This window comes from Protomyctophum parallelum (genome assembly GCF_964188405.1).
Source record: "Protomyctophum parallelum genome assembly, chromosome: 9".
Taxonomy (NCBI): domain Eukaryota; kingdom Metazoa; phylum Chordata; class Actinopteri; order Myctophiformes; family Myctophidae; genus Protomyctophum; species Protomyctophum parallelum.
In genome coordinates this window covers 19,894,802-19,918,972 of record NC_139706.1, presented here as the reverse complement: position 1 = coordinate 19,918,972, position 24,171 = coordinate 19,894,802, and the positions used below count along the sequence as shown (strand labels likewise).

The 24,171-nt window shown below is 43.9% G+C and overlaps 1 protein-coding gene across 2 annotated transcripts in view; it reads left to right on the top strand.

Moving 5' to 3' along the window:
* The window catches only part of axl (AXL receptor tyrosine kinase), a 56,605-nt gene that overhangs the window by 6,939 nt on the left and 25,495 nt on the right, over positions 1–24,171 (top strand). Inside the window, exons 2-7 of one of the 2 annotated variants that reach the window (XM_083774052.1) lie at positions 6,834–7,044; positions 7,903–8,003; positions 9,482–9,667; positions 17,309–17,389; positions 17,530–17,645; positions 22,981–23,164. In XM_083774052.1, coding sequence (XP_083630178.1) covers positions 6,834–7,044; positions 7,903–8,003; positions 9,482–9,667; positions 17,309–17,389; positions 17,530–17,645; positions 22,981–23,164 — 879 coding nt within the window. Of the gene's footprint in view, positions 1–6,833; positions 7,045–7,902; positions 8,004–9,481; positions 9,668–17,308; positions 17,390–17,529; positions 17,655–22,980; positions 23,165–24,171 lie in introns of both variants that reach the window. The other variant, XM_083774051.1, reaches the window with a different exon arrangement.

The window sequence follows — 24,171 nt, the reverse complement described above, 5'->3', positions numbered from 1 at the left end:
CACGTGTGGCACTTGGCGCGCCGACTACGCATAAATCAGTCGCGGTCGCAGAGAGCGGCGACCGAGTGTAGCTGAATGAAGTATGTGTTTATATATGACACACACAGAGTCGGGGTGACACGAACCCTCTGGGGTCACAGGCAAAGGGGTCACAGGTCAAAGGTGGGCCATGAAACGGGCTCGGAGGGCAAGGCTGACAAGCTTGAGAACGTCTTTACAGCCACCGCCGTCTCAGTGAAAGAACCTCTATGCTGCTCACTGACTCCCAAGTCCACACATATGCCTTTATCTGTCAGTGATGCCTATCATCTGTGTGTATGTACTGTATATTAAGAGTGTGTGTAGCCTACCTGTAGCTTTTCCAGTGTTTGTTAAAGGAGCACTTTACTTTTTAACATTATCGTCATATAATTTGTCCTCGGTCTGTGTGGAGTTCAGAACCCTGTGACATAATCAGTAGGCATTATAGGTTTGGTCATTTTATTTCAAACATTATTATTTCATGATGCAAGAATAACTGCTTCTATTCTGCATGGGTCATTTCCATCAAGGGAAAGGCTGTAGATTCTAATTACCGGTAGTATAGACCAAATCTGAGAGGATACGGTTAAAAATTGGTGATGTGCTCCTTTTGAGTTCCCCTGGTCTTCCTGTGCGTAAGCCTGACTGTCCGGGGCAAGGAGCTATTGGCAGCATACGTGGCCGGTTAAGACTCACCCGTGGCTTCCACGTGTGGTTAGGGTTATGGTTAGTAATGTCAGATTATTGGGACGTCAGACTAAGGAGGATGAGTCCTCCTATATTAGATACATTACCTGTGCTTGGTTTCCAGTCTGGTGGGGACTATGGCGTTGAACTCTGAGCTGTAATCTATAAACTGCATTTTCACATATAAGAGTTCCTTTTCTCCAAGTGGCAGAGGGCAGTGTGTGGTGTAGTGTAATTGTCACTATGGCATCGTCTATGGCAAACATTGTGGAAATTAGCCAATCTACCAGCTCCCAGCACCTCGCATTGCGAGTGCTTGTCAGGGTCCCTGGATCTGTTTGGCCTGTAAGCAAATTGGTGGGTGACAAAGCGCTGTTAAATCAGCTCTGACATGCTTCTCAACGTAATTCCAAGGAGGTATTGAAAATATCGCTAAAGATGCCTGATACTGTACTGTGTTGTGCATGGTCTAGTAGTCTGTACAGTACACCCCCCCCCTTCCCTCTTTTGACAGTGGACGTATGTACGTCTGTGGGCCTTGCCAAGCAAAGAAATGCCTTACATTGCTCTGAGATGCCGTAAACGACTGTAAAGATTAAGGAGATATTTATACTTGTCATATTTTGGAATCCCACGCATACTAACCTCCTGTCTGGGACATTGAGCAGATGTCCATTTGGTTACATCCGTACGCTCTCAGAGTTAGAAGACTCAATTCAAGGCAAGGCAAGGCAGTTATAGCGCCACCTTGAGGCTGAGTTGAAATTGTTCATGTGGCATTTTGTCCTCGGCCTAGTGGGAATGTGCGTGCACAATTTCAGGGAAATCACGCGATGTGTTCATGATTTGCAGCATTTTGTTTGAAACTGAGCACTCCTGTGAACTTTGGAAGCCAATCTTAACCAATCAGGATGGAGTCTGAGAAATCTGAAAGACCCGTTTCGTTGAATGGCTCTAGAGAGACTGTGTACTAATTTGCGTGATGTTTGGACAAAATCTGTAGGTGTACTGTGAAAAAACTTGTTTTGCACAAAGCGGCCTCCTGGTGGCGCTATAACAGGCCGTTCTGGAAAGTTTGGGGCAGAGGTTCATGGTTGGCATCCAGGGAGTGTGTGCAAAATTTGGCATCGACCGGGTTAACGGTGGCTGAGATTAGCTGGTCACGGACGGACGGACACACGGACACACGGACGGACGGACGGACGGACGGAGTGCAAAACATACTCTCCCCATGCCTTCGGCTGGTGGAGACAATAAGAGTGGCAGCAGACCTGCAATTTTTGGGGAGTTTGTTAAAAAACTTAATTCTGCTTGGCGACTTTATTTTTTGGTTTAATAAGGACTCAGAGAAATAAGGATATGACTTGCAGGGGAAATAAGGATGTGACTCAGGCCGGGGAAATACGGAACCAAACAGATTAAATTACCACTGAGCATTTCGCTGTGCAGTGCTCATCATCACTGCCGTCTGATTGAGAGACATCGGGGACTAGAAAGGCCTGTTTGGTGTGTTCCCACTTCCCACCCATCTCGACCAATCAGACGAGGCGTCTCTGTGCAACAAGGAGCCATTGTCCCGCTATCAGTCGGGTCCTCCTCTACAAACGTCCTATCAGTCAGGGTCAGGACACAGGGGGAACATCAGTCAGGAAGCGTTTATTTGATACTGGGGAAAGAATTTGAGTTGGAGGTTATCAAAATCGTTAAGAGCGGAAAAAGTGGAAAGGGTTTAGAGAAGTGGATTTTTCTGTGTGGATTTAACTACTCTTGAGAATCAAAGGTGCAAATTGGTCTGTTTAACATTATGGTCCCTAAGGGGTTAGTTCAGATTTCTGGACTTAAAGCTGTAGAAAATACTTTCCATTAATATATAATAATAATATCTCAAACTTATATAGCGCTTTTCTGAGTACCCAAAGACGCTTTACGGGGGGGGGGGGGGCTTTACAGAGGTAACAACAAAAAACTACTTTATTAGAAAAACAAAAAAACACTAAAAGCTAAAGAACAATAAAAGACAGTGAAAAGGGTTATCTAGGGAAGGCAATATTGAAGAGGTGGGTCTTGAGGGCGGGTTTGAAAGTTTGGAGGGTGGGGTGCCTTAGGGAGGGCATTCCACAGGGTTGGGGCAGCAAAGTATATAGTGGTTGTAAAGGTATTAATTGATTGCCTGAGTCCCGTGGGAGTTCTCGTCTGGTTTTGGTGAATATTAAGTAGTTCCGTCTACTTTGTGGGGGGGCACTGCCGCACTGGGGACCATGCATTATAAATAAATGAATCCACAAAAATAGCGTCATTTGTATATTTCTACCATAGTGCAACTTTCGTTCAACCTTGACCCCCCTGTCACATGGAACTATAGGTTTGTGCTGCTGCTGGCGTAGTGATACTGGTATCCCCTTTTATGCCCATATATGGAGTTCTTTGTCAGGCATGCCCAAACATGGAGTCTATGCAGATGTCAGAATGATGTCGGAAGTCGGTGGGACGAAGCCGTATTTAGGCATGCCTAAATATGGAGTCTGGCCCGGGCAGAGGCCATGTGATGTCAGCTGTGGCCCGGGCAGAGGCCTTTTGCTGCGGTTCTGGACAACCGTGGGTCCGACCGACTCCACACTCCCTGCGGGGGTGTGGAACGTGTGTGTCGAATTTGAAGTAGGTGGGGCGAACGGTTCTCGAGTTATGTGGATTACAGACGTACACATATACAGTACACAGACTTTTGCACACAGAGGTGCATTTATAGTTAGATATAATCTATTGATTGATCAATATATATTGATTGTTATGGAAGTCTGACATTTAAACCTTATATCGTCTCTGTCGGGTGGAAACCTCATCTCCAAAACTGTTACTTTACAGGATTCAAATTCAAAAGTAGCAGATCTACAAGCTCAAAACACGTCGCTTCTCGCTTCGCACCATGTTTTCGAGCTTGCGACTTTTGATGCTTTTGTGTGACGCTGTAGTAGATGAAGTACAGCATTAATTTACGCAAAAACCCAAAATTACAATAAGGAGATAAGATTTTTTTAAATTATTATTATAATTATATTTCACATACACGTTTCATACTAGGCTACAGCTTGGTTTCAGATAACGTTCTGGACTGGTCTGGATGTGTTTCCATACGCTACGGCTCCTCTGTTTCAGATAATGTGGGCCCTGCTCATGGGAGGTGGTACTAACCCCTGAGTTTTGGGAGTTTTTCTTAGAATTTGTATGGCTCTGGCATCCTCTTGAGTTAGAACACCTTTAAAATCTAATATCTTTATAGTTAGATGTCAATGGATCCACAGGCACATGCCAAAAAAGATTGCCATGCTCCTTTAACCCATTTACAGTATACCTGAGGCCGAAGTTTAACTTGTATTTTTCATTCAAAGTACTATTTATCATCATCATGTTGCTATACATTGTTGTTGTTGGGTGAAAACCCAGTAGGCCTACTGTATGTAAAAAATCTTTCCTTTATTATTATTTTAAAAAACGATAAAAAATAGTGAAGCTCTGCTTGTAGATCGGCTATTTTCCCTACCTTTGTGCGACACTCTCGTGTGATTAAGTAGAGCTAATTAATTTATGAATCTTTGGAAAATGTGAAACACATTTTCTGCCTGACTGTGACGATATACAGTAACAACTAAAATGAGTCATGACACTGATGAATTCCCAGATTGAAAGGTATAACAGCGTCTAATAGGCATTCCATCCATGTCTAAAATGGTGAAGTAACGCTGTGTAGACTGAGCAGTGTGCGTGAAGCCGTGAACCCAGAGTACTCTGTCCTGTCCTTATCATATCAGTGTAACATCAGTGAGTGCATTTTTACCACCACAGGACGATGAAGTAACTAGTTGAAAGTTCACAACCGTTTGCTTCCCGGTTTACTTCTAGGATGTTTGGGACATTTATGAAGCATTTATTAAGCACCATAACAAGCATTAGTGAGGACCAGTTACACGAAGATAAGTTGAAAATGGGTGAAGTGGTCCTTTAATCAATTAAGGCAGGGGTTTTCAACAGGTGATCCGTGGACCACTGGTGGTCCATGGAGGTGTTGTGCATATTGCATGTGGTCCCTGCATTTAGTAATGTAGGATTTGTTGATTTAAAATAGAACAAAAACAAACACACAAACAAACAAAAAAAACGTTCCACTAGTTGAGAAAGCGTGAACTGAATGACCTGGTGACCTATGAATGATGACTGTCCACTCCATCAGCACTGTGTGTTGCTGAAACCACACTGAATACATGAAAAGAATGGGATGAACCAGCACAGCTGAATGAGTTCTTCCCTCTACGTAACATAGAAGGAATTGTGCTGGGAGAGCAGGATGAGTGGACATGGTGAAAAACAAAAACATGTGAGTGACTGACGTGTCATTAATTAGAAGCCAGCTCAACTTTTTGTTTTGCAGCTGGTCATGCAACGTGTCGCACAACGTGTCACACGACGTGTCACACAACATGTCACACAACATGTCACACAGTGTTAACCCATTGTCACCTGAGATCAGATTCTAAAAATGTCTTCTACATCCGGACAGTTTTCTGAAAAAGCTATGTTTCTATGTCAGTCGTTCTTCGATTTTTCAAAAATAGCAGACCTACAAGCTCGTAGTGCGCCACTCGGTGGCGCGCTATGGGCTTGTAGATCTGCTATTTTTCAATAGCTAAAGCATGACATAATAACCAAAAGGGGTTCCCGCCCAAAATGCGTTTGACAGATTTATTTGATACATAGTTGCATGCTCGTGTTGTATGCCGTAAATAGCAGATTTACAAGGACACAACGCGTCACATCGGTAACGCGTTGAGAGGTTGTAGATCTGCCAATTTACTGAGCACAACTGAGGCTTCAGGTGCCAGTTAGAAGTATCTTCATGTTGTCATGATGGCTTCCGTTGAAAATGACGTGCAGCCTGTTGCTTTGTAGTTGCAACTGTTCTGTATTGATTGGCCACGGCAGCAGTCAGGTGACCATGCCAGTGAGTACTCCCTCCCTGGCAGCTGAGCCTGGTCAGATGCTTTTCCTTTACTGATGATAATGTTTTGTTTCTGTTGAACTACTGTACTTCATTGCCATTATCATACACTAACGTTTATTCCATTGCTTCGTTTTGTTTTGAACCTGTACACAGTGTACAGCAAGTTGGTTGACTTGGTCATGTTAATTGTGCTCTATAAATCAATAAATATATTAGGTTGAGCAGTGGGGGGGGGACATTAAGCACAAAGCCTATAACTGGAGTTTCACCAAATGCAGACTTTAGCTTACCTTCAAGTCAAGAAATAAACGGGTAAACCAGACTTATTCTTAAAGATTAGTCATGGAAAATGTGAACCTTGTTATCTCCTTGTTGCCAACACTTCTCTGGCATCATGTGACTGATGGGTCTAGTTTGGTCCTCACCGAGGGGGTTTCACAACCCTCACCGTGGGGGGGTTTAAGTTGCTACCAGGGGGTCTCCAGCTAAATGACTGATGGTTAGGACCAAATGCCACTTATGGGTCTGTAAAATGGTAAATGGTGCATTTATATAGCGCCTTTATCCAAGGCGCTTTACATAGATTGTGCATTACATTCACAACCGCCGACCCATGGATCATTGGACGACCTGCTCTACCTCCTGAGCCACAGTCGCCACAGATCTGTAGATCTTAGAGGATAGTAAATGGAACCGAATGGACCCCATTGTACTGTATGCTCTCAGAGTTAAACAAGGGATACTAATGACTTTCTTTCTATCGATTACCTACCCCAGGGAGACTTGAATTCATAGATATTTTTGGTGGTTCCATATGGATACACAAAGGTGACTTTGTGTCTCCGTATGAAACCCACTGCTGGTCATCAAATTATTGGCTTTTGAATGCAAAAAAGAAAGACAAATGTTTTCACTTTCACTTTAATTATATATTGGACAATTCTTTTTTAAATCACATCCAGTATTACAACTATTATTATTTTGTTGTATTGAGTACTGAGTGAGTGGCAACCAAAACCCTTGACTAAACCCTGCGGATCTCACAGTGTATAGAATAGAAAGAGGACAGCGCCGATATCGGCAATGTGAAATTCCCTCCAAATTCACCGACACTCCATTTCTCTCTCCACAGAGCTGGAGTTTGTGCGGAGCCCCACCACGGTGGTCTCCTCCCTGGGCAAGCCCGTGACGCTGCTGTGCAGCCTGAAGGGCCACGGGGGCGAGGAGGAGGACCCGCCCGACGTGCTGTGGCTGCGGGACGGCCAGGCCCTCGACTACGCCGACACCAACCAGGTCCAGTTCCCCGTGGACGGAGACCGCTGGATGATCATCAGCACGCTCAGGTTGGGGCCGGATGTTCTGTTCTGTTAAATTTTTTTTTTAAGATATTTTTTTGCGGCTTACGCCTTTTTATTGATTTTTTAAGGGACAGACAGTAGGCTGACAGGAAACGGGAGAGAGATGGGGGGATGACATGCGGTAAAGGCCGTGTCGGGTTCGGGAGTCGAACCCGCGGCACACCGCGACTGGATCACCAGTCCGGTGCCCAGACCGTTACGCTACGGCCTGGGCCGTTCTGTTCTGTTCTGTTCTGTTCTGTTCTGTTCTGTTCTGTTCTGTTCTGTTCTGTTCTGTTCTGTTCTGTTCTGTTCTGTTCTGTTCTGTTCTGTTCTGACTGACTGACTGACTGACTGACTGACTGACTGATAGTGTTAAGACAGAGGTCATTTCAGGACATGATGATCCAGTAGCTTGCAGGATAGAGACGGTGCATCTTTCAGACATGTCTCTCATGGTTTTTTTTTATTTCATGTTTTGGTAACAAAATAAATCCTCAGCATCCATTTGTTCCTTGTTTCCAAGACTCCTATACTTATTTCTAACTCTGAGAGTGAATTAAAAAGCAAGGCTTTTGCACGCGACAGGTGCATAGGAGAAAGACAACCAAGTGACCGACTGAAAAAGGAATGGACTCCTCACAGGGTCCAATAGACCGAAACGGTGCTGTTGTTCCCATAATAAACTATTCCACTGCATTTGAAGACAGGTGTGCAGGAGTTCTTCTCCTTTTTCACTAACTCTGTTGAGTGAACTAATGGTATCCCAAATGTCCTGTGTCTCTGTGTGTGCATTTTGTCTGTCTGTCTGTCTGGCTCTCTGGCTCTCTGTCTCTCTCTCATGGTTATGTTGTGTCCATGCAGGATAGAGAAGGTGCATCTTCCGGACATGGGCTCCTATCGCTGTGCTGTGCTGTCAGAAGAACACCAGACACTGTCTGACACGGGGAACATCCAGCTGGAGGGTGAGCAGTGGATTCATCCAACACGCACTGCCACGCACGCACACACACACACACACACACACACACACACACACACACACACACACACACACACACACACACACACACACACACACACACAAAATGGACAAAATGAACAACATACGTGGAGGCAAAGGTTATGCATATCCATCCTTGTGGTTTACATATCTGGTGTTTTGAGCTATTTATATACTGTAATTATGACATACCCGCGAGTTTTGTAAGCTTACTGACAATAGGGCTTAAAAATTTATCCTATATAAAATAAATAATGCCTCAATTTGTCATACATCTTTGATAAACACACTTGGGGGATCATTGCAGAAATTTGGACCGTTCTATCGATCGCTGTATTGTTTACTCCCTAACATCGGCCACAAACCGGTGGGATGTTGTGTTATATCAGCGATGTGTGCCACTCCTCACCACATCTACATCAGTGGTTCCCAATAATCTTTACGTCAAGGACCCCCAAATTGACACTTAATTAGCCCGCGGACACCCATTTGAAAAGATTTGCCAGCAACCCCCATAAGAGAATATTTTTACGGCTCTCAGGACCCTCAGTTTGACATGCATTAGGCTACGGACCCCCATTTAATGGTATTTCTATCTCTGGGACTCCAATTCATAAATTGGTTCCATTTGTACACTCTCAGAGTTACAGACCCATAAGGCTCCATTTGATTCCAAACTATCATTTAGCTGCAGACCCCCTGGAACTCCCTCAAGGACCCCTGGGGGTCCCAGGAACCCCACTTTGGGACCCCACTTTGGGAACCAAATCACTGTTAGAATGAGAACCAGCTGCACTATATAGACCCCCAGGACCAGAACCTAAACCAACCCACTGAGGGGTGTAGCATGACACACCCCACGGAGGCAATCATGAACATAAACATACACACTCCATTTACATGAAGTCTGCTCCAGTCCTGTGCTGACCAGTGCTTCTCAAAGTGGGGGTCCTTCAGGGGGTTCCAGCCAGGGAGGGTCCCCTAGCTACATCTGGAACCGTTTAACCATGTAGGCACTATTTCAGAAATAGCTAAAATAGCCAATCTACAGTATGAGCTCACATGTTATGAGCTTTCAGATCGGCTTCTTTAACTATTTTGGAAATGTTTTGGCCTATGTCATGCTCAAAACAGGTTAATGTCGCTATAATGTGGCCAGCTAGAAGGTAATCCACTGAGAATGGACTGTGTAACAATGACTATTCAAGCGCTGGGCATAAAAGGGACACAGACAGATGGGTGGAACGGGTACAACAGGTATTGCATAGCCGGGTGGGGCATCTCCAACTTCCATCGTTTCCGACTCAGTGCTCTACAGCCGGGCACCGGACACCGGTCTAGTAGTACGTATCAATTTGGGGGTCTTTCCTTGACATGAAACGATTTTTGAGAACCACGTATTAGTGTTTAACCTGTCTGTGTTGTGTTCCGTTCTCTCAGGTCTGCCTCACTTCTCGGTGGAGCCCCAGCACATGTCCGTGGTGGCCAACGTGTCCCTGGGCCTGCGCTGCGTGGCCCACGGGCCCCCCGATCCGGTCCGGGTCATCTGGCTCCAGGACGGGGCCCCGCTCAACACTCTCACGGACCCAGTGGCCCTGTCACCCTCCACCCTCAACATCACCGGCGGTAAGTGACTAATGGCTTTCACACACATGTCACGTAACACACTGTTTCACATTACTCAGGGAGGGGTGGCGGTGGGCTCAGGGGCAGAGTGGCCGGATGGTAACAGCAAAGGTTCCCAGTTCAAACCCGGGCTTCCCCAGAGTTAGTGTTGAAGTAGCCTCGGAAACCCAGACGTTTTTATTTCCAGGGAGAAAAAGAAAGGCTGGGTCCGAGTCCGCTTCAATTCGGCATAGAATTGCGCAAACGTCGATCACTCTGCCTGCTGATTTCTGATCGTCTGCACCTTTGTTAAATTGACGCACACCCATACACACACACACACACACACTCCTCTCTCTCTCTGTCGCTTTAAATAATTAGTCTCATGTCCACCAGCTGCGCACAGTTTCTCCCGGCGGATCCTGCCGGGAGCTGCCTATGCCATAGAATGCATAGGTGAGTTCCAGGCTAGTGTTGAAGTGTCCTTGAGCAAGACTCTGAACCCCTAATTTCTCCTGATGTGCTGTTTGGTGCCTTGCATGGTTTCCGCCACCATCTGTGTATGTATGTATGTGTGTGTGAATGCGTGAATGTAATGCACAATCTCTGTAAAGCGCTTTGGATAAAGGCGCTATATAAATGCACCATTTACTCATACTGTATTGCTGTTGTCGGGCAGAAACATTATCTCCCATATTTTTACTTTGTTGTGTTTTTTTTTTTGTAAATTTACACCCTACTTGCAGATCCACAAGCTCGAAATGCGGCGCAAAGCTATGTTTCGAGCTTGCAGATCTGCTACTTTTGCTATTTTTTCATTAGAATCCTGAAAAGTACCAGTTTATGGACATAAGGTTTCCACCCAACAGAGACGATACATGCACTACAACACAACCGTTTATACACACAGTAAACTGTGCTCAGTCTCAAAGGTGCTGTAAGTGATATCTTGTGGGTTAAAACAGAACATGAATTGTTAAAATGTAATGCTCTACGTTGTGATATTACTCTTTGATTCCCAGTAGTACAGCGGCTAACAGCCATATTGTGAGAGAACCTTTCACTTGGTGATACAAGCGTGAAATTTGGCATGAACATGCCTCTGGGTCACCTCTTTAACTTTTTTAACCGAGCCATCCAAGAATCCAATATGGCGGTGCTATTTCAAGATGGCCGCCACATCTAAATGTTAGACTATGTCTACATTTCTTACAAATTTTAGGAAAATTTTCACCATTATAGATAGATAGATAGATAGATAGATAGATTTTTTTTATTTTTTTAATATATTTTGTTTTATTCTTTATATTTTATTTTTATTTTTTTGTCATTATTTTTAGTTTTCATACTGAAAATGGTAGCATGCTAATGCTACCATTTTCTAATGCTAATTAGCATGTTAGCATTATCATGTTAGCATTAGCATGCTACCATGTTAGCATTAACTTAGCATTAGCATGCTACCATTTTCAGTATGAAAACTAAAAATAATAACAAAAAAATATAAAAATAATATAAAGAATATAAAAAATAAAAATAAAATAAATAAATAATAAACTATCTATCTATATATAATGGTGAATTTTTTCCTAAAATGTGTACAAAATGTAGACATATGCTAACAATTAGATGTGGCGGCCATCTTGAAATAGCACCGCCATATTGGATTCTTGGATGGCTCGGTTAAAAAAGTTAAAGAGTTGACCCAAAGGAAGGTTCATGACAAATGTCACGCTTGTATCACCAAGCGAACAACCGTTCCAATGATCTGCTATATTGCACGAATTTTGTGTGCGTGTGTACATCTGTAATCCACGTAACTCGAGAACCGTTCGCCCCACCGACTTCAAATTCGACACACACGTTCCACACACCCACAGGGAGTGCAGTGCCCGGTCTCGAGTCGGCCGCACCCATGGTTGTCCAGAACCGCCACAAAAGGCCTTTTTTATTTGGCGGCCATCTTGAAAAATGACCGCCATATTGGATCTTTCGTTGGCTCGGTTAAAAAAGTTAAAGAGGTGACCCAGAGGCATGTTCATGCCAAATTTCACGCTTGTATCACCAAGTGAAAGATCGTTCCTATTATCTGCTGTACTACAGGGGGTCTCCCTGTCCCCAACGCACATTCATCAGCTTGTTTTCTAATTCCAGAATTTTGTCTGCTCGTTTATTTGTATCATCACTTGGTCACCATCGTGTGCTGTTTCACAGACTGACAAAATACACGCATGCATGCAGCCATGGCATGCACACAGACTGCAGGAGCCTGCAGTAGAGAGACTAGAGAAACATAGCTACAGTAGCTGTCTCAAGCCCCCTTATTTTACCTCGAGGAGCGGTGGGCTGAGTCAGAAAGAAGAATGGAATTAGGGAAGGAAGGAAGAAGAGATAGAGTGGTTGCGTAATAATGATCAAGGGTCCGGGTCTGACTCACTACAACAGGTTGTCTACTTCTGCTTCAACAACACACACACTCACTACTCTGGAATGGACAGCTGCACACCAGCCCACCACACTCCCGCACACACACACAAACACACGCACGCACGCGCACACACAACCACACACTTCTTAGGGTCAGTTGTGGCCAAGGCTCAGGGACAGGGTCATTTATCAAGGCTACAAAAAGTAAATAATTTATTTTACAATTGTGCAGTTCAGATGTTCTGCACAGTAGCATATGTTTACATATTATTGTCTTATGTCATATAACCACCACATGAAAAATAGTGTGTGCAAAGAAGGGCATGACCAAAACATATGTATATACATGGCAGGGGCCGAGCGACATTTATCACACAGGGGATCAATATCACCATATATTTTGGATAACCTCACTTTAGTGAAATGTACACAATGGATATTTTTGCATTGGATTAGCCCATGCCTTGCACAAAAGGAAGAAGAATGGACAAGATGTAAAATATCTTCCCAATCATCACCTGAGATTTCTTCTCCCAAATCCTCTTCCCATTTATTCTTAATATTTTGTATTGAAGTAGACTGCAAAGAGAAGATACAATTGTACATAATAGATATTATGCCCTTTGACAATGGAGTTACAAAGGAATCAACCTCTGTGGCCTCTGGAAGGTTTGGAAATGGCAGGGTTAAGGCTGCGCACAAAACTGCGAACCCAGATAGTTTGACACCAGTGGGGAGCGATGCACACGCGATAAATCTTCTATACACGTAACATCCAAGAAGACAGACAGCCTCTGTCATGACTCATGACAGGTACTGGCATCTGACTTTCATCTTGTTTATGTCCTCCTTGTGGATCTCTGTCTCTACCACATGATGCAGCAAGACACGGCAAGCACTTTGTGTGGCTTCTTGGACATCAATGACTACTTTTGACCTGAGTCCTTGGCTGTCTTCCAACAATTACAGCTGTCACACACACATTAGATCACAACGTTGTGCAATTCACTTTAAATGCAAGGACTTTTACTTATAACAGAGTATTTCTACATTGTGGTATTGCTACTTTTACAAAAGTAAGCTTCCACCTCTGGAGTTTACCCTCAGTAAAAGTCCACCTGTGTCAATTTGTGGCACTCGCTGAGTCGCTAGATACTTTCGTTTTCATCACAAGCGCTGATACGGTACGGCGAGGTCGCGGGTAGGCTTGGGCGATATTGATTTTTGGATATCGGTATTGATACCGTGAATAATATCGCGATTATCGGTATTATCGATTATCAGCCTTTTTAATTTGGCTGGAACCCGAAATGCTGCCAAACAGCAGTATTTCCAGATGTTTTTTTATGAACCAACTTGCTAGGACTCGTTACTCTCACCGGCGCCATGTTTTGTTTACTTTCCTGGGCGGAGGCGGTCCGACAACGCTGCTGTCGCCTCGTTGCCGTAATTCAGCGTCAGTGCCAGTCAATGCATGGACACTAAGTTATTAGGCAAATTATAGTCGTTTAAAATGAAATACTTGTAAATTCATCACACAGACACACACATACAGTTATGTAGATGTTTATTTAAAAGAAAATCCATATTTACATGACGGTAAAATTATGATATTGGGTATTATTTTCGATATTATTCGATATTCGATTTCGATATTATTTATATAGTCCACGATATTACCGATATTGATTTTAAATATCGCGATAAACGATAATATCGATATATTGCCCAAGCCTAGTCGCGGGGAGTTTTTATTGAGCTCCTAAAACATAGTTGTTTTGTATGATCATCTCAATCTGAGCTTCAATTCCGAGATAAATGCCGCTAAAAGATAATCGCTAAAGATAGTGTGGACGGAAGTCCTAGGCGATCTAGGACTTTTATAAAAGGTCGTCCAATGTCGCCCTAGGCATAGAATGAGTTTAAGACTGAACATTTAAATGTTGTGCGACCAGGTTATTTCATACTGGCAGGCGACATGATCTCATAGACGTCTCCTATAGTGACCGGTGATGACACTCTGTCATCATCGGATGTTGGCTCCTCTGATGGAGTGAAAGAAAAAAAAAAGAGGAAGGAAGAGCCGACACAACGGAGAGTGGCACAATCGCGTGTGAGAGAGAATGTACTTTTTGCGATGGCATGCTCGTCCAGGGCTCGTGCCCTCTGTTCTTTTTCAGGCCACCACACTCCACACAATGGAGGCATGCTCTCCTCAGCACGGCAGTGCCGCACAACACACTGTGTGTGTGAGGCAGGGGGGACACTGTATGTGTGTGGCAGGACTGGTAGTGTTGGGATGTTATATAATTGTGTGTGTGTGTGTGTGTGTGTGTGTGTGTGTGTGTGTGTGTGTGTGTGACTGTGTGTGTGTGTGTGTGTGCATGGAATGTGGTTTTCAGTGTGTGTGTGTGAGTGGCCCTGTGAGTCACCATATCTTGAGAGAGGGACTCATTCACTTGTGAATGTCAGCGTGTGTCAGAAGGTTCTGCTCCCTGTCGGAGGCCCCAGGCCTGTTCACCCCGAGCCAATAATACAACTGTTCAACTCTGAGAGTGTTCAACTAGAACCCGTGAAGGGTCCATTGACGCGACTTTGAAAGAGACTCTCAGGGTTACAAATGAATAAATTAACCTTTACTACTGTATGTAGCCAAGTCAGTATATTGTAAGTTGTCACTGTCGGGCAGAAACCTATACTTCATCACACGGAAGCATCAACAGTCGCAGATCCATAAGCTCGAAACACGTTGCAAAAGCGACGTGTTTTGAGCTTGTAGATCTGCTACTTTTGCTATTTTTTTAAATGTACATCCTGAAATGTCACAGTTTTGGACATAAGCGGCTTCCACCCGACAGAGATATAATTTCGGTGCACCCACACATACACACATTATAGACAGACTTGAAGACTCACCTCTTCAGAGTCCACTAGCACTTGACCTAGTTAGTAACTGTATGATGACCATGCAGCCTTACAGTGCCTTGGCCTTGTTCTCATGTTTGTGCTACTTTCTTTATGACCATGAGGTTAAAATGTAATTTAGATTGCATGTTATTTAGATAGGTTCATTGTTTACCTGGTAGCCTATAGTGTCTCTGTAAGGATTATTATTGTGAAAGTATATTGTTTACTTTAGACTGATGCTAGGTTATTGGTTTACCTCTGATCTAGTTTACTGAGGCACTGCACTCTGTTAATTTGCATTTTATGTTTGTGTTTGTGTTTACCTTGCTAAAAGTGTTAATTTTCTAGATGTTCTAGGCTTCACTCACACCTTCACATCTAGCATACAACATTGTTGCATGCTAGATGTAAACAAAGGGTAGGTGTGAGTGAAGTCGTACTCAGCTCTTGATAGAATGACTAAAACCATTACACAACCACTAAACACATTGCATTTTGAGGCTGTAAAGGTTTTGTTTACGTTGGTAATGTGTGCAAACATAGTAGTGTGAAACTGATACGAAAGTTTCGAATTGCTGCATGGGGGCCTGGAGGCACAAACCACATATAGGCTCTAATGCACAGTGACGGCGAGCTGTGGGTCTGATTTCCGCGTCCCCGACAACCTTTGTTGTGTTTCACCGTTCACCGTTTCCAAATAAAGGAAAATAAAAGCCACCATTTTTTATATTGAATGTGAATAATATAGCTCTAATGTATGTGTTCAAAGTAAGTTAACCAATCCTGGATTGGGGCCTTTCTAAGTTGGTGTAAGTTATATTTTCGTAACGGGGGTCTACGTGTCTCCCCAGGTCTTTAGTGGAGAACAGAAATGCGTTTTCAGGTCGGGATGCCAATTGTATCCATCCAGGATACAGGATAGGCAAGTGAAATTGGAAGTGTTTGATGAAAACATAAAATGAACGGACACATTTGGAACCGGAACACTGTCAAATTGAAGCTGTTTAAATAGGTTCTCTCTACTGATTGGATGACATGAAAAGTAATTTTCTGTTGAACAGCTAAAATCTAGTTGGGAAGAGATGGGAAGATCCCTAATACTGAACAAACACTATTATAGCAATGATTACTATCGGAATATAGAGCGGAAAAAAAGAACCCCCCCCCCCCCCCCAAAAAAAATAATATTAATTTGGCGACCCCGAGGGGGGTCGTGACCCCAGGTTGAGAACCCCTGACTTACAGTACATTTTAATATGACACTGTCAACAAACATTCTGTTTAGATTATTTTACATTTCATACAGAAGGAGATTCCATGTGCGTCAGAGGAAAATACACACAAAGATCCATCCAAAATATACACCATGGAGTCAGCCTCTCCACAGATGAAAGAGCACACCTTCAAAACGTTAAAAATAACCAAAAAAATGTCAAGGTTGACAGCTGGCTTCCATTTCCAACTAGGGATTATTCTCCCACACAAACACCCTTGTATCAACATAAAAGCATTAACGCTAATGCTAACCATAATGATCATAGATAAAACCCTCTCGCCCTTAACGGGACACTGAACTTTCTCTGAATCCTGTAGCCTGTGTGTGAACTGTGAACTCTTAATGTCAGCGCTATATACGCCCGGCTCCAGTTGCTGAGTCGGGATTTTGAGTTTAAACGACACTTCGGGGCTTTGGTTTTCGCACCTGTGTGTCTGTTCCGTTTTGTCTGGCCCAGGTATGAACAAGATCGGTAAAATGCCCCCAAAAAGGCAACCCTCAAGCTCGCAACTCGTTGTGACGTGATGAGCTCAGAGAGCGACTATTTACGGCGCACGTCGACAGCCACATACGATACGGCGGCATATTAATCTGGCTCTGTTCCCAAAACTGGAGTTGCTGTGTGAGGATTTAAGAGTTTCAGGGCTTTCCTGTTCTATGTTGTGACTCGTTTTCTTTTTCTTTTCTTTTTTTTTTGGGGGGGGGGGGGGGGAGCAGGTTTGAACGGGACCAGAAAATATAAAAAAGATTACTGTATAATATGCTCACAACACGTTGCATCACTTGTAGATAGGATGTTTTATGGCACTGTACAATTTTATGTAAATTATATTTTCATTGTCAGCAGCAGTGGGACAAATACAGCATGGTAAAAGATTTAGCAACAGAAATGTCTTGGGTTGTGAAGCAAGAAGAACCCAGGCCTTCTAGCCTGGCAAATAACCTACTGAATTATGAAGCAATCTGTCATGTGTAGGCTACCACATTCATTCATATGTGTGTGTGACGTGTGTTTACACTTTCAATTCAACATATCCAATGTGTGTACGCAGGTTTGAACCGGACCAGCACCTTCTCCTGTGAGGCTCATAACGACAAAGGCGTGGCCACCTCCGCCTCCGGGACAATCACTGGTAGGGGTCCTAACACGCTGCTTCTCAAAATGGGGTTTCCGGGGACATAATAATTCATAATAATTGGTGGTTCTTGTGTTGAGTTTATTTATAGGATTGATAATACTGTATATCCTATACGTTTCTATAATCCCCTCCAGTTCTCCCATCCGGGCCTCAGAACCTCAGGGCAGAGGAGATCACACAGAGCAGTCTGCTGGTAGCGTGGCACCCTGGCTTCGGAGGAGACTACCCCATCATCCGCTGTTCTGTTCAGGTGAGACGCGTGAGGTCGACTGTAGAGGTAGAATGTAGAAGTAGAGGTAGAGTGCTTGCCATGAGACAAGTCTAGATGTGCCTTGGGATTATTCTGATGACCTCACATTATCATATACTGTACCTGATAAAAGGTTGAGTCGCTAGTAGCGGTAGATTTAATCATTCGGCCACACTCCCAAAATACTGTGTCTCAAAGAATAGGGCAGGAGCCTATCTCCTGTTTCTGTATGTAGCAACATCCCCCAGCCATGATGTACAAGTAAACCCCCTGGACATGACGCTAGTATGTCGCAGGGACTTGCCCAGCTGGGGATTGCCCCTAGACCTCCAAATCTCAGGTCGGACACTCTAACCACAACGCCACTGAGCTAGTTTACTGTGCTTTATATGAGATGAATTTGTTACCGTGCATATATGGGTATCTTATTATTGTGTTGGGTTTGTGGCTGGTTGAGCAAGTGGGCAGAATAGAGGAGTATCCATGGAGTTTATACGTAACAGTCTTCCATTCCCTATACCCGGGTAAAATAGGTCTCCCTCCCCAGGACCTCGACCATGGCCTAAACCCCATAGTACTTATTTTTGTGTTTTATAATGATAAACTGTAATACACACAAGGGGCGGTGGTACAGTATATCCAGATTATGGATGCTGTTGGTATGACTCGAAGCACAGTGCCATAACCACGTAAACCCTATATACTTAGTTGACCGGAATCCCCCCCCTCCCAGGCTCTATACTAGGCCCTTTCCTGTTTTCGCTCTACTCCCAAATATCTTCGCTCAGAATAGACGATCTACACAAGCTCAGCAATGTGATGAGTTGCGATGCTATTGTGTTGCTAGCAACACATTGTGTTGCTAGCCATAACCTATAGCGTGGTATGTTCATTATACGGTGAAGAACATCAACGCATTGCAACAGGTACATTCTCCACGTATATTACAATGTTATGTACAGTATTCCGTGTGATGGGGCCACTTTTACGGGAGAGATTATTATTATTATAATTTTTTTCTTTAATGGGTACCTCTTCTTGGCAAGCACTTTAAACAACACATCACTCTATGGATCTATAAATGGGGCCCCCCACTCTCCACTGAGCATGACCTGAGCTTTGCCACGGAGGATTCTTGGAGAGAAAAGAGAGCTTTTCTTCTCTTTATGCCTCTTTCTTTCTTTCTTTCCTTTAACTCTTTGTTGACCCCTCCCTCCCTCGCTTCGCTTTATTCACGGAGCGGAGGGCTCGGGTTTCACTCTGGGAAAGCGGCCTTGTGCGCTAATCTGATGTTGGACCACTCCCTCTCTCTCTCTCTCTCTCTCTCTGTCTCTCTGTCTCTGTCTGTGTCTCTCTCTCTCTGTCTGTCTGTCTGTCTGTCTCTCTCTCTCTCTCTCTCTCTCTCTGTCTGTGTGTGTCTCTCTCTCTCTCTCTCTCTCTCTCTGTCCTTTTCAGTGTATTTGTATTGTATACCTGGGAGGACGTCAACATTTCAAGACAGTGATTTCATGAATGCCATTTTAAGAACAAAGATAGTTTTCCCCCCGCAAAATAGCAGATCACATTGGGACGTGCAAAGCGTCCGTTGAGCGCTGTGGGCTTGTAGATCTGCTATTTTCCGGTGCACGACACTAGCGCGCAACTGGAAAAACGTGTAACTCAGGCATTAACTCTATCTCTGTAATCCCTGAACCAAACACTAAATGTCTAATCCTAAACCTAACCCCAACCTGAATCTTTCCACTATACTCCACTGGGGACATTTTGTCCTCAACGGGTATAGTAATCCAAAAACACACACAAACACACTGTCTGTCTCTGTCTCTGTCTCTGTCTCTGTCTCTGTCTCTCTGTCTCTCTGTCTCTCTGTCTCTCTCTCTCTCTTTCTGTCCTGTCCTGTGGCTGTTCAGCCGTGTCACTGGGTTGTGCGAGAGGAGAGGGAACATTATTTTCTCCAGGAGAAAGGGGAGCGCTGCACCGCGATTCAGCAGCACCACCCCAAAACGTCTGGTTCTAATAAAGCCGCCCCTGATGGAGCCCTCCGCCCGTATACCCCCATGCTGCTGCTGCACCCCATCCCCCCAACACACGCATGCATGCATGCACGCACACAGGGGAATAAGCCAAGAGGCCAACTCTGCAGCAGAATGTGGAGAAATGTTTGAATTTTAATGCGTCATTGTGCCGTTCAGAGGAGTTTATTGTACGAGTCCGACCAGAAGAAACGGCAAGAGAAAGACTGATGAATAAGACTGGAAATAAATGGATGGAAGGAAGGAAAGAAAGGATCCTATAGGAAGACAAAGCATTACACTTTGTTGTAAGACTGTGTCGGGCACCAAGAAATAGCTGATCTACAAGCTCATGTCCCGATGTGGATGCGACACATTGTGAGCTTGCTGATCGGTTATTTGCGGTCTGTGACGGTGTTGTATAATGGGCATAAATTAGGCATTATAAGTTGAAAGAAAGATAGTACGTTCAAATATGTAGCAAATATGTATGAATACAGTACATATGGTACGAGTAAAGCTTCTTAAAATGGTGTAGGCTGAAGCCAAAGCTTATTTGACCTACCCTATTTGAATACAACACAACATCACATTATCAAAACGGAACAAATGAACATCGACATACCTCCGTAATTTGGTTTAACAAAACTGAAAACAATTGATGAATACAGAAAGACAGAAAGAAATGGTTGAATGGATAAAGGAAAATAAGAACAGGAAGGCAGAAAGCGTGAGCATAGCAGAACAACAGGCAGTGGCAGCAGGTACACTGTACAGTGACACAGACTGAGGGAATGCTCTGACTGGGTGACTCACTGCTGGGAGCTTATTACATTAACCGGGCCTGTTTACTGGCTGGACGCTGATTATCTGAGTCAACCATGACTCCTCTATCTGACTGACACACACACACACACACACACACTCCTCATTCATAAACATTCCTCGGTTCCGCTAAAGAAAGCTGACCAGCTCTGCTGCTATAAATGTATCCACTCCCGGCCTCAAGACATTTATTTTTCTCCCTGCGGCAGACCATTGGGTTCGATCACATATCTGGCATTGGTTTGAACACAACTGAGTGCGTTATTGTTGTGTTACTGTAAACTGAGTATAAAGTATGAAGTAATTGAATTATGCAAGTTCGTATCTGCCCTGTAGCAACTTTTGTTGACGAAGCCTAAAAGCCAAATGCAATTATGTGACTGACAATTGTCAAGTAAAATAGAAGAATTGTCACAGCCCTACTGACCAGTGTGATGTGTTGTATCAACCCCGCCTCTCCATAGTCCATACCCACTAGTGGGCTGTATTTTGCGTGTCTTAAGTACCAGGTCTTATTACTTAACTTAAGACCTGGAGACGTGATCAATGCCATTTGGCTATTCTGAGTGGCCAAAGGGCATTGACCACGCCTCCAGGTCTTAAGTTAAGTAATAAGACCTGTTACTTATGACACGCAAAATACAGCCCGTCTTGATTTGTCCTGCATAGAGGAATCTTTGGTGCCCCCACCAGAAACACCTTTTAGCCAACCCCAAAATGGTAAGATTATAGAGAATATTAAGTTAATTTGCCTGTTCATTTGACAATCAACAAATCAAGATCTACGAGCTCACAACGTGGCATGAAATTACACGTTGTGAGCTTGTAGATCTGCTGTTTTCACTGTTTCCACTGGTTACTTCTTAAACATGTTTCTTCCTAATTTATGGAATTTCTTGAATAAATAGTTTTTTATTCATGAATTTTTTTTGAAACGATGATAATTAAAAACAAGATATAGGAAACCAAAAATCACACCCGTGTGAAGTGAGGGGCGCTAATATATTAAGATGTTTATTAGGTGATGTAATGGAGAAGTAAAACAAACGGTGCCAACACAAACATTAAACGCCATTAACAAAGAGACAATATGATGTAAAGGACACATTATGACATTTTCCCTTCATTGTCAATCAAAATAAAGGGACCCATACAAATGTGTCCACGACCCACACATGGGTCATGACCCACAGTTTTGGAACCAGTGCTTTAACCCATTTTGGGCGGGAACCCCTTTTGGTGTTAGCATCATATTATGCTTTAGCTATTGAAAAATAACAGATCTACAAGCTCATAGCTTGTAGGTCTGCTATTTTAGAAAAATCGAAGAACGACTGACATAGAAACATAGGTTTTTCAGAAAACTCAGGATTTAGAAGACATTTTTAGAATCTGATCTCAGGTCAGAATGGGTTAAGATAGTGTCAGGGCATTCCTCATGTTGGTGACAGAGCAGCAGCAGCAGAATGAAAATGTTCACATGTCTTTTCTAAATGCAGAGTACCAGATCATGGTCGCTCCCTCAGTCCCTCTAGTGTTGTGGCTGTGGGTGTTTGGTTAGGAGGGCACTGTCCCTTTGCTTAACGAGTAATAATAGCTTAATTTCAAGCATAATGGATGTTTTTTTGCTGATCAAATAGTCGGACATCAAAGGAAAATGCATAAATGTATACCTTATTATGCCAAACAAGGAAACACAGACTCATTGCCTTTTATTGTTGTGCATAGTCGCAACGCAGACCATTCATGTTTACTGTGCCTATAGACTCTTGAGATGAAGCAGAAAACACAATTGAAAACGACTTTCACCTGTGATGTTTTTAAAGAAAGATGAAACAGAAAAGAACATTGAAAACAATCGTAAAAAGAAAAAAAGTCCGGTGTGCGTGTGGCCGCCGGTAGCTGTGTTGTGATGAGTCAGACCAGCTGAGAACAATGAGTGCAGACTGGAGTCCCTTCATGTGGTTTCTCGGCGTCGTTACTGACGGACGCCGAGCTCATTTTCTCCCTTGTGTGCCTCTTTAAACCTGTTTACCGCTGAGAGAGAGAGCGTTCTGCAGAGGCAGCAGGTTTCCGTCTGTGATGATTCGTTGATGACGCCGCGCTTTCTGCGTGCGTGTGCACCTGGCTGAGCCTGGCTCACATCCACATGGGAAAATGAGTGTGAAGCTGAGAAATACGTCTTAAAACTGCATTCTGCAACTAATTCCGTTGTGTATCTGACTCTGAGAGTATAGGCAGTTGGTTCGGGGAGTAGACAAGTAGCCCTGCCTGAGGTTTATAACCTCATGCAGGGATTTTGTCTTCTATCAGAGCAGGCGAAGTTTGGGCATCCCAAGCAGGAAGACCCGTGGGTTCAAATCCCGCTGGGGGTACTCAGTACTTTTACCACAAAAGTACAAGTGAAGGTTTTCAGATATTTACAAGCTTGTTTCACAAACGGCACAACCATAGGCTTTCTCTTTATGTATAATGTGATTATCTCTGTGCTCTCTCAGGCCAAGCACTCTGGGGACTCTGGAGACCAACTGATTCACAACCAGAACATCAACGTGCCCCCCGCCAGGCACCTGGTGGACGGCCTGGCCCCCCACCGCCTCTACGCCGTCAGAGTGGCCTGCCACAGCAGCCAGGGACCCTCCGAGTGGACCCCCTGGCTGGAGCTGCAGACGCAGGAAGGAGGTAGGAGCAGTGACCACTGAGGACCACTTACGTGTGTGTGTGTGTGTGTGTGTGTGTGTGTGTGTGTGTGTGTGTGTGTGTGTGTGTGTGTGTGTGTGTGTGTGTGTGTGTGTGTGTGTGTGTGTGTGTGTGTGTGTGTGTGAGAGATATCATATGCCAATATGCAACGTGCTGTGAGCTTGAAGATATGTATTTTTTGTTATTTTTGAGCTTCAAGGCTGCGTGTAACTTTACTACCCCGGATTTGAACCGAGTTTCTTGCGAAAGTACAGATTTATTTATTTATTTAAATGGTGCTAAATGGTGCAAATGGTGCCTGCTTGTTCAGGGGATGAATTGAATGTTGACCATGAGGTAAATTCAGACATGACGTGGAACGGTGTGGAGCGCTTCCTGCTCCGTTCTGTTGTTGTGGTCGGCACTACAACAAGCGATTACACAGTTTTAAAGTGGATTTTCATGACAAGCAACCAGGGGGGCAGTCAGACAGATATTTTGTGAAGCCACTAAGGAAATCGTAGTTCATATAATGGCCTGTTGTGGTGCTGTCATTGGACCCAGAAAAACCCATAGCCCCATAGAAGTCCATGTATTTGGGCCCAACTTCACCTAGATTGTATTACCTTAATAAACATGGTCATGAATACTTTCTGCTTCCAGTCACTAGTTTAAAGTCTCATTTCTAATGTCATAATATTCTTTTTGGAAAATTATGGTCCCATTAATTAATAAAATGACCATAAAGTCGCGTATATTCTGAGGGGCGTGGCTACCGTTACAGTCTATGATCGGGATTCCCCTCCCACTCGAGTCAAAATAAAAACCAACGGAGAAGAAGGGGGGAAGTCCCGCCTCGTTGTCTGGGCCAGCCAATGGCCAGCTGGGCCAAAACGGAGCCAGCCAATGGCCAGCTGGGCCAAAACGGATCTAGAAAGATGGCGACTTACAGTGCAGGAATAACAGGCTTCATTTTACGTCCATGTTAGACCCGGGGAACGCTTTGTCCA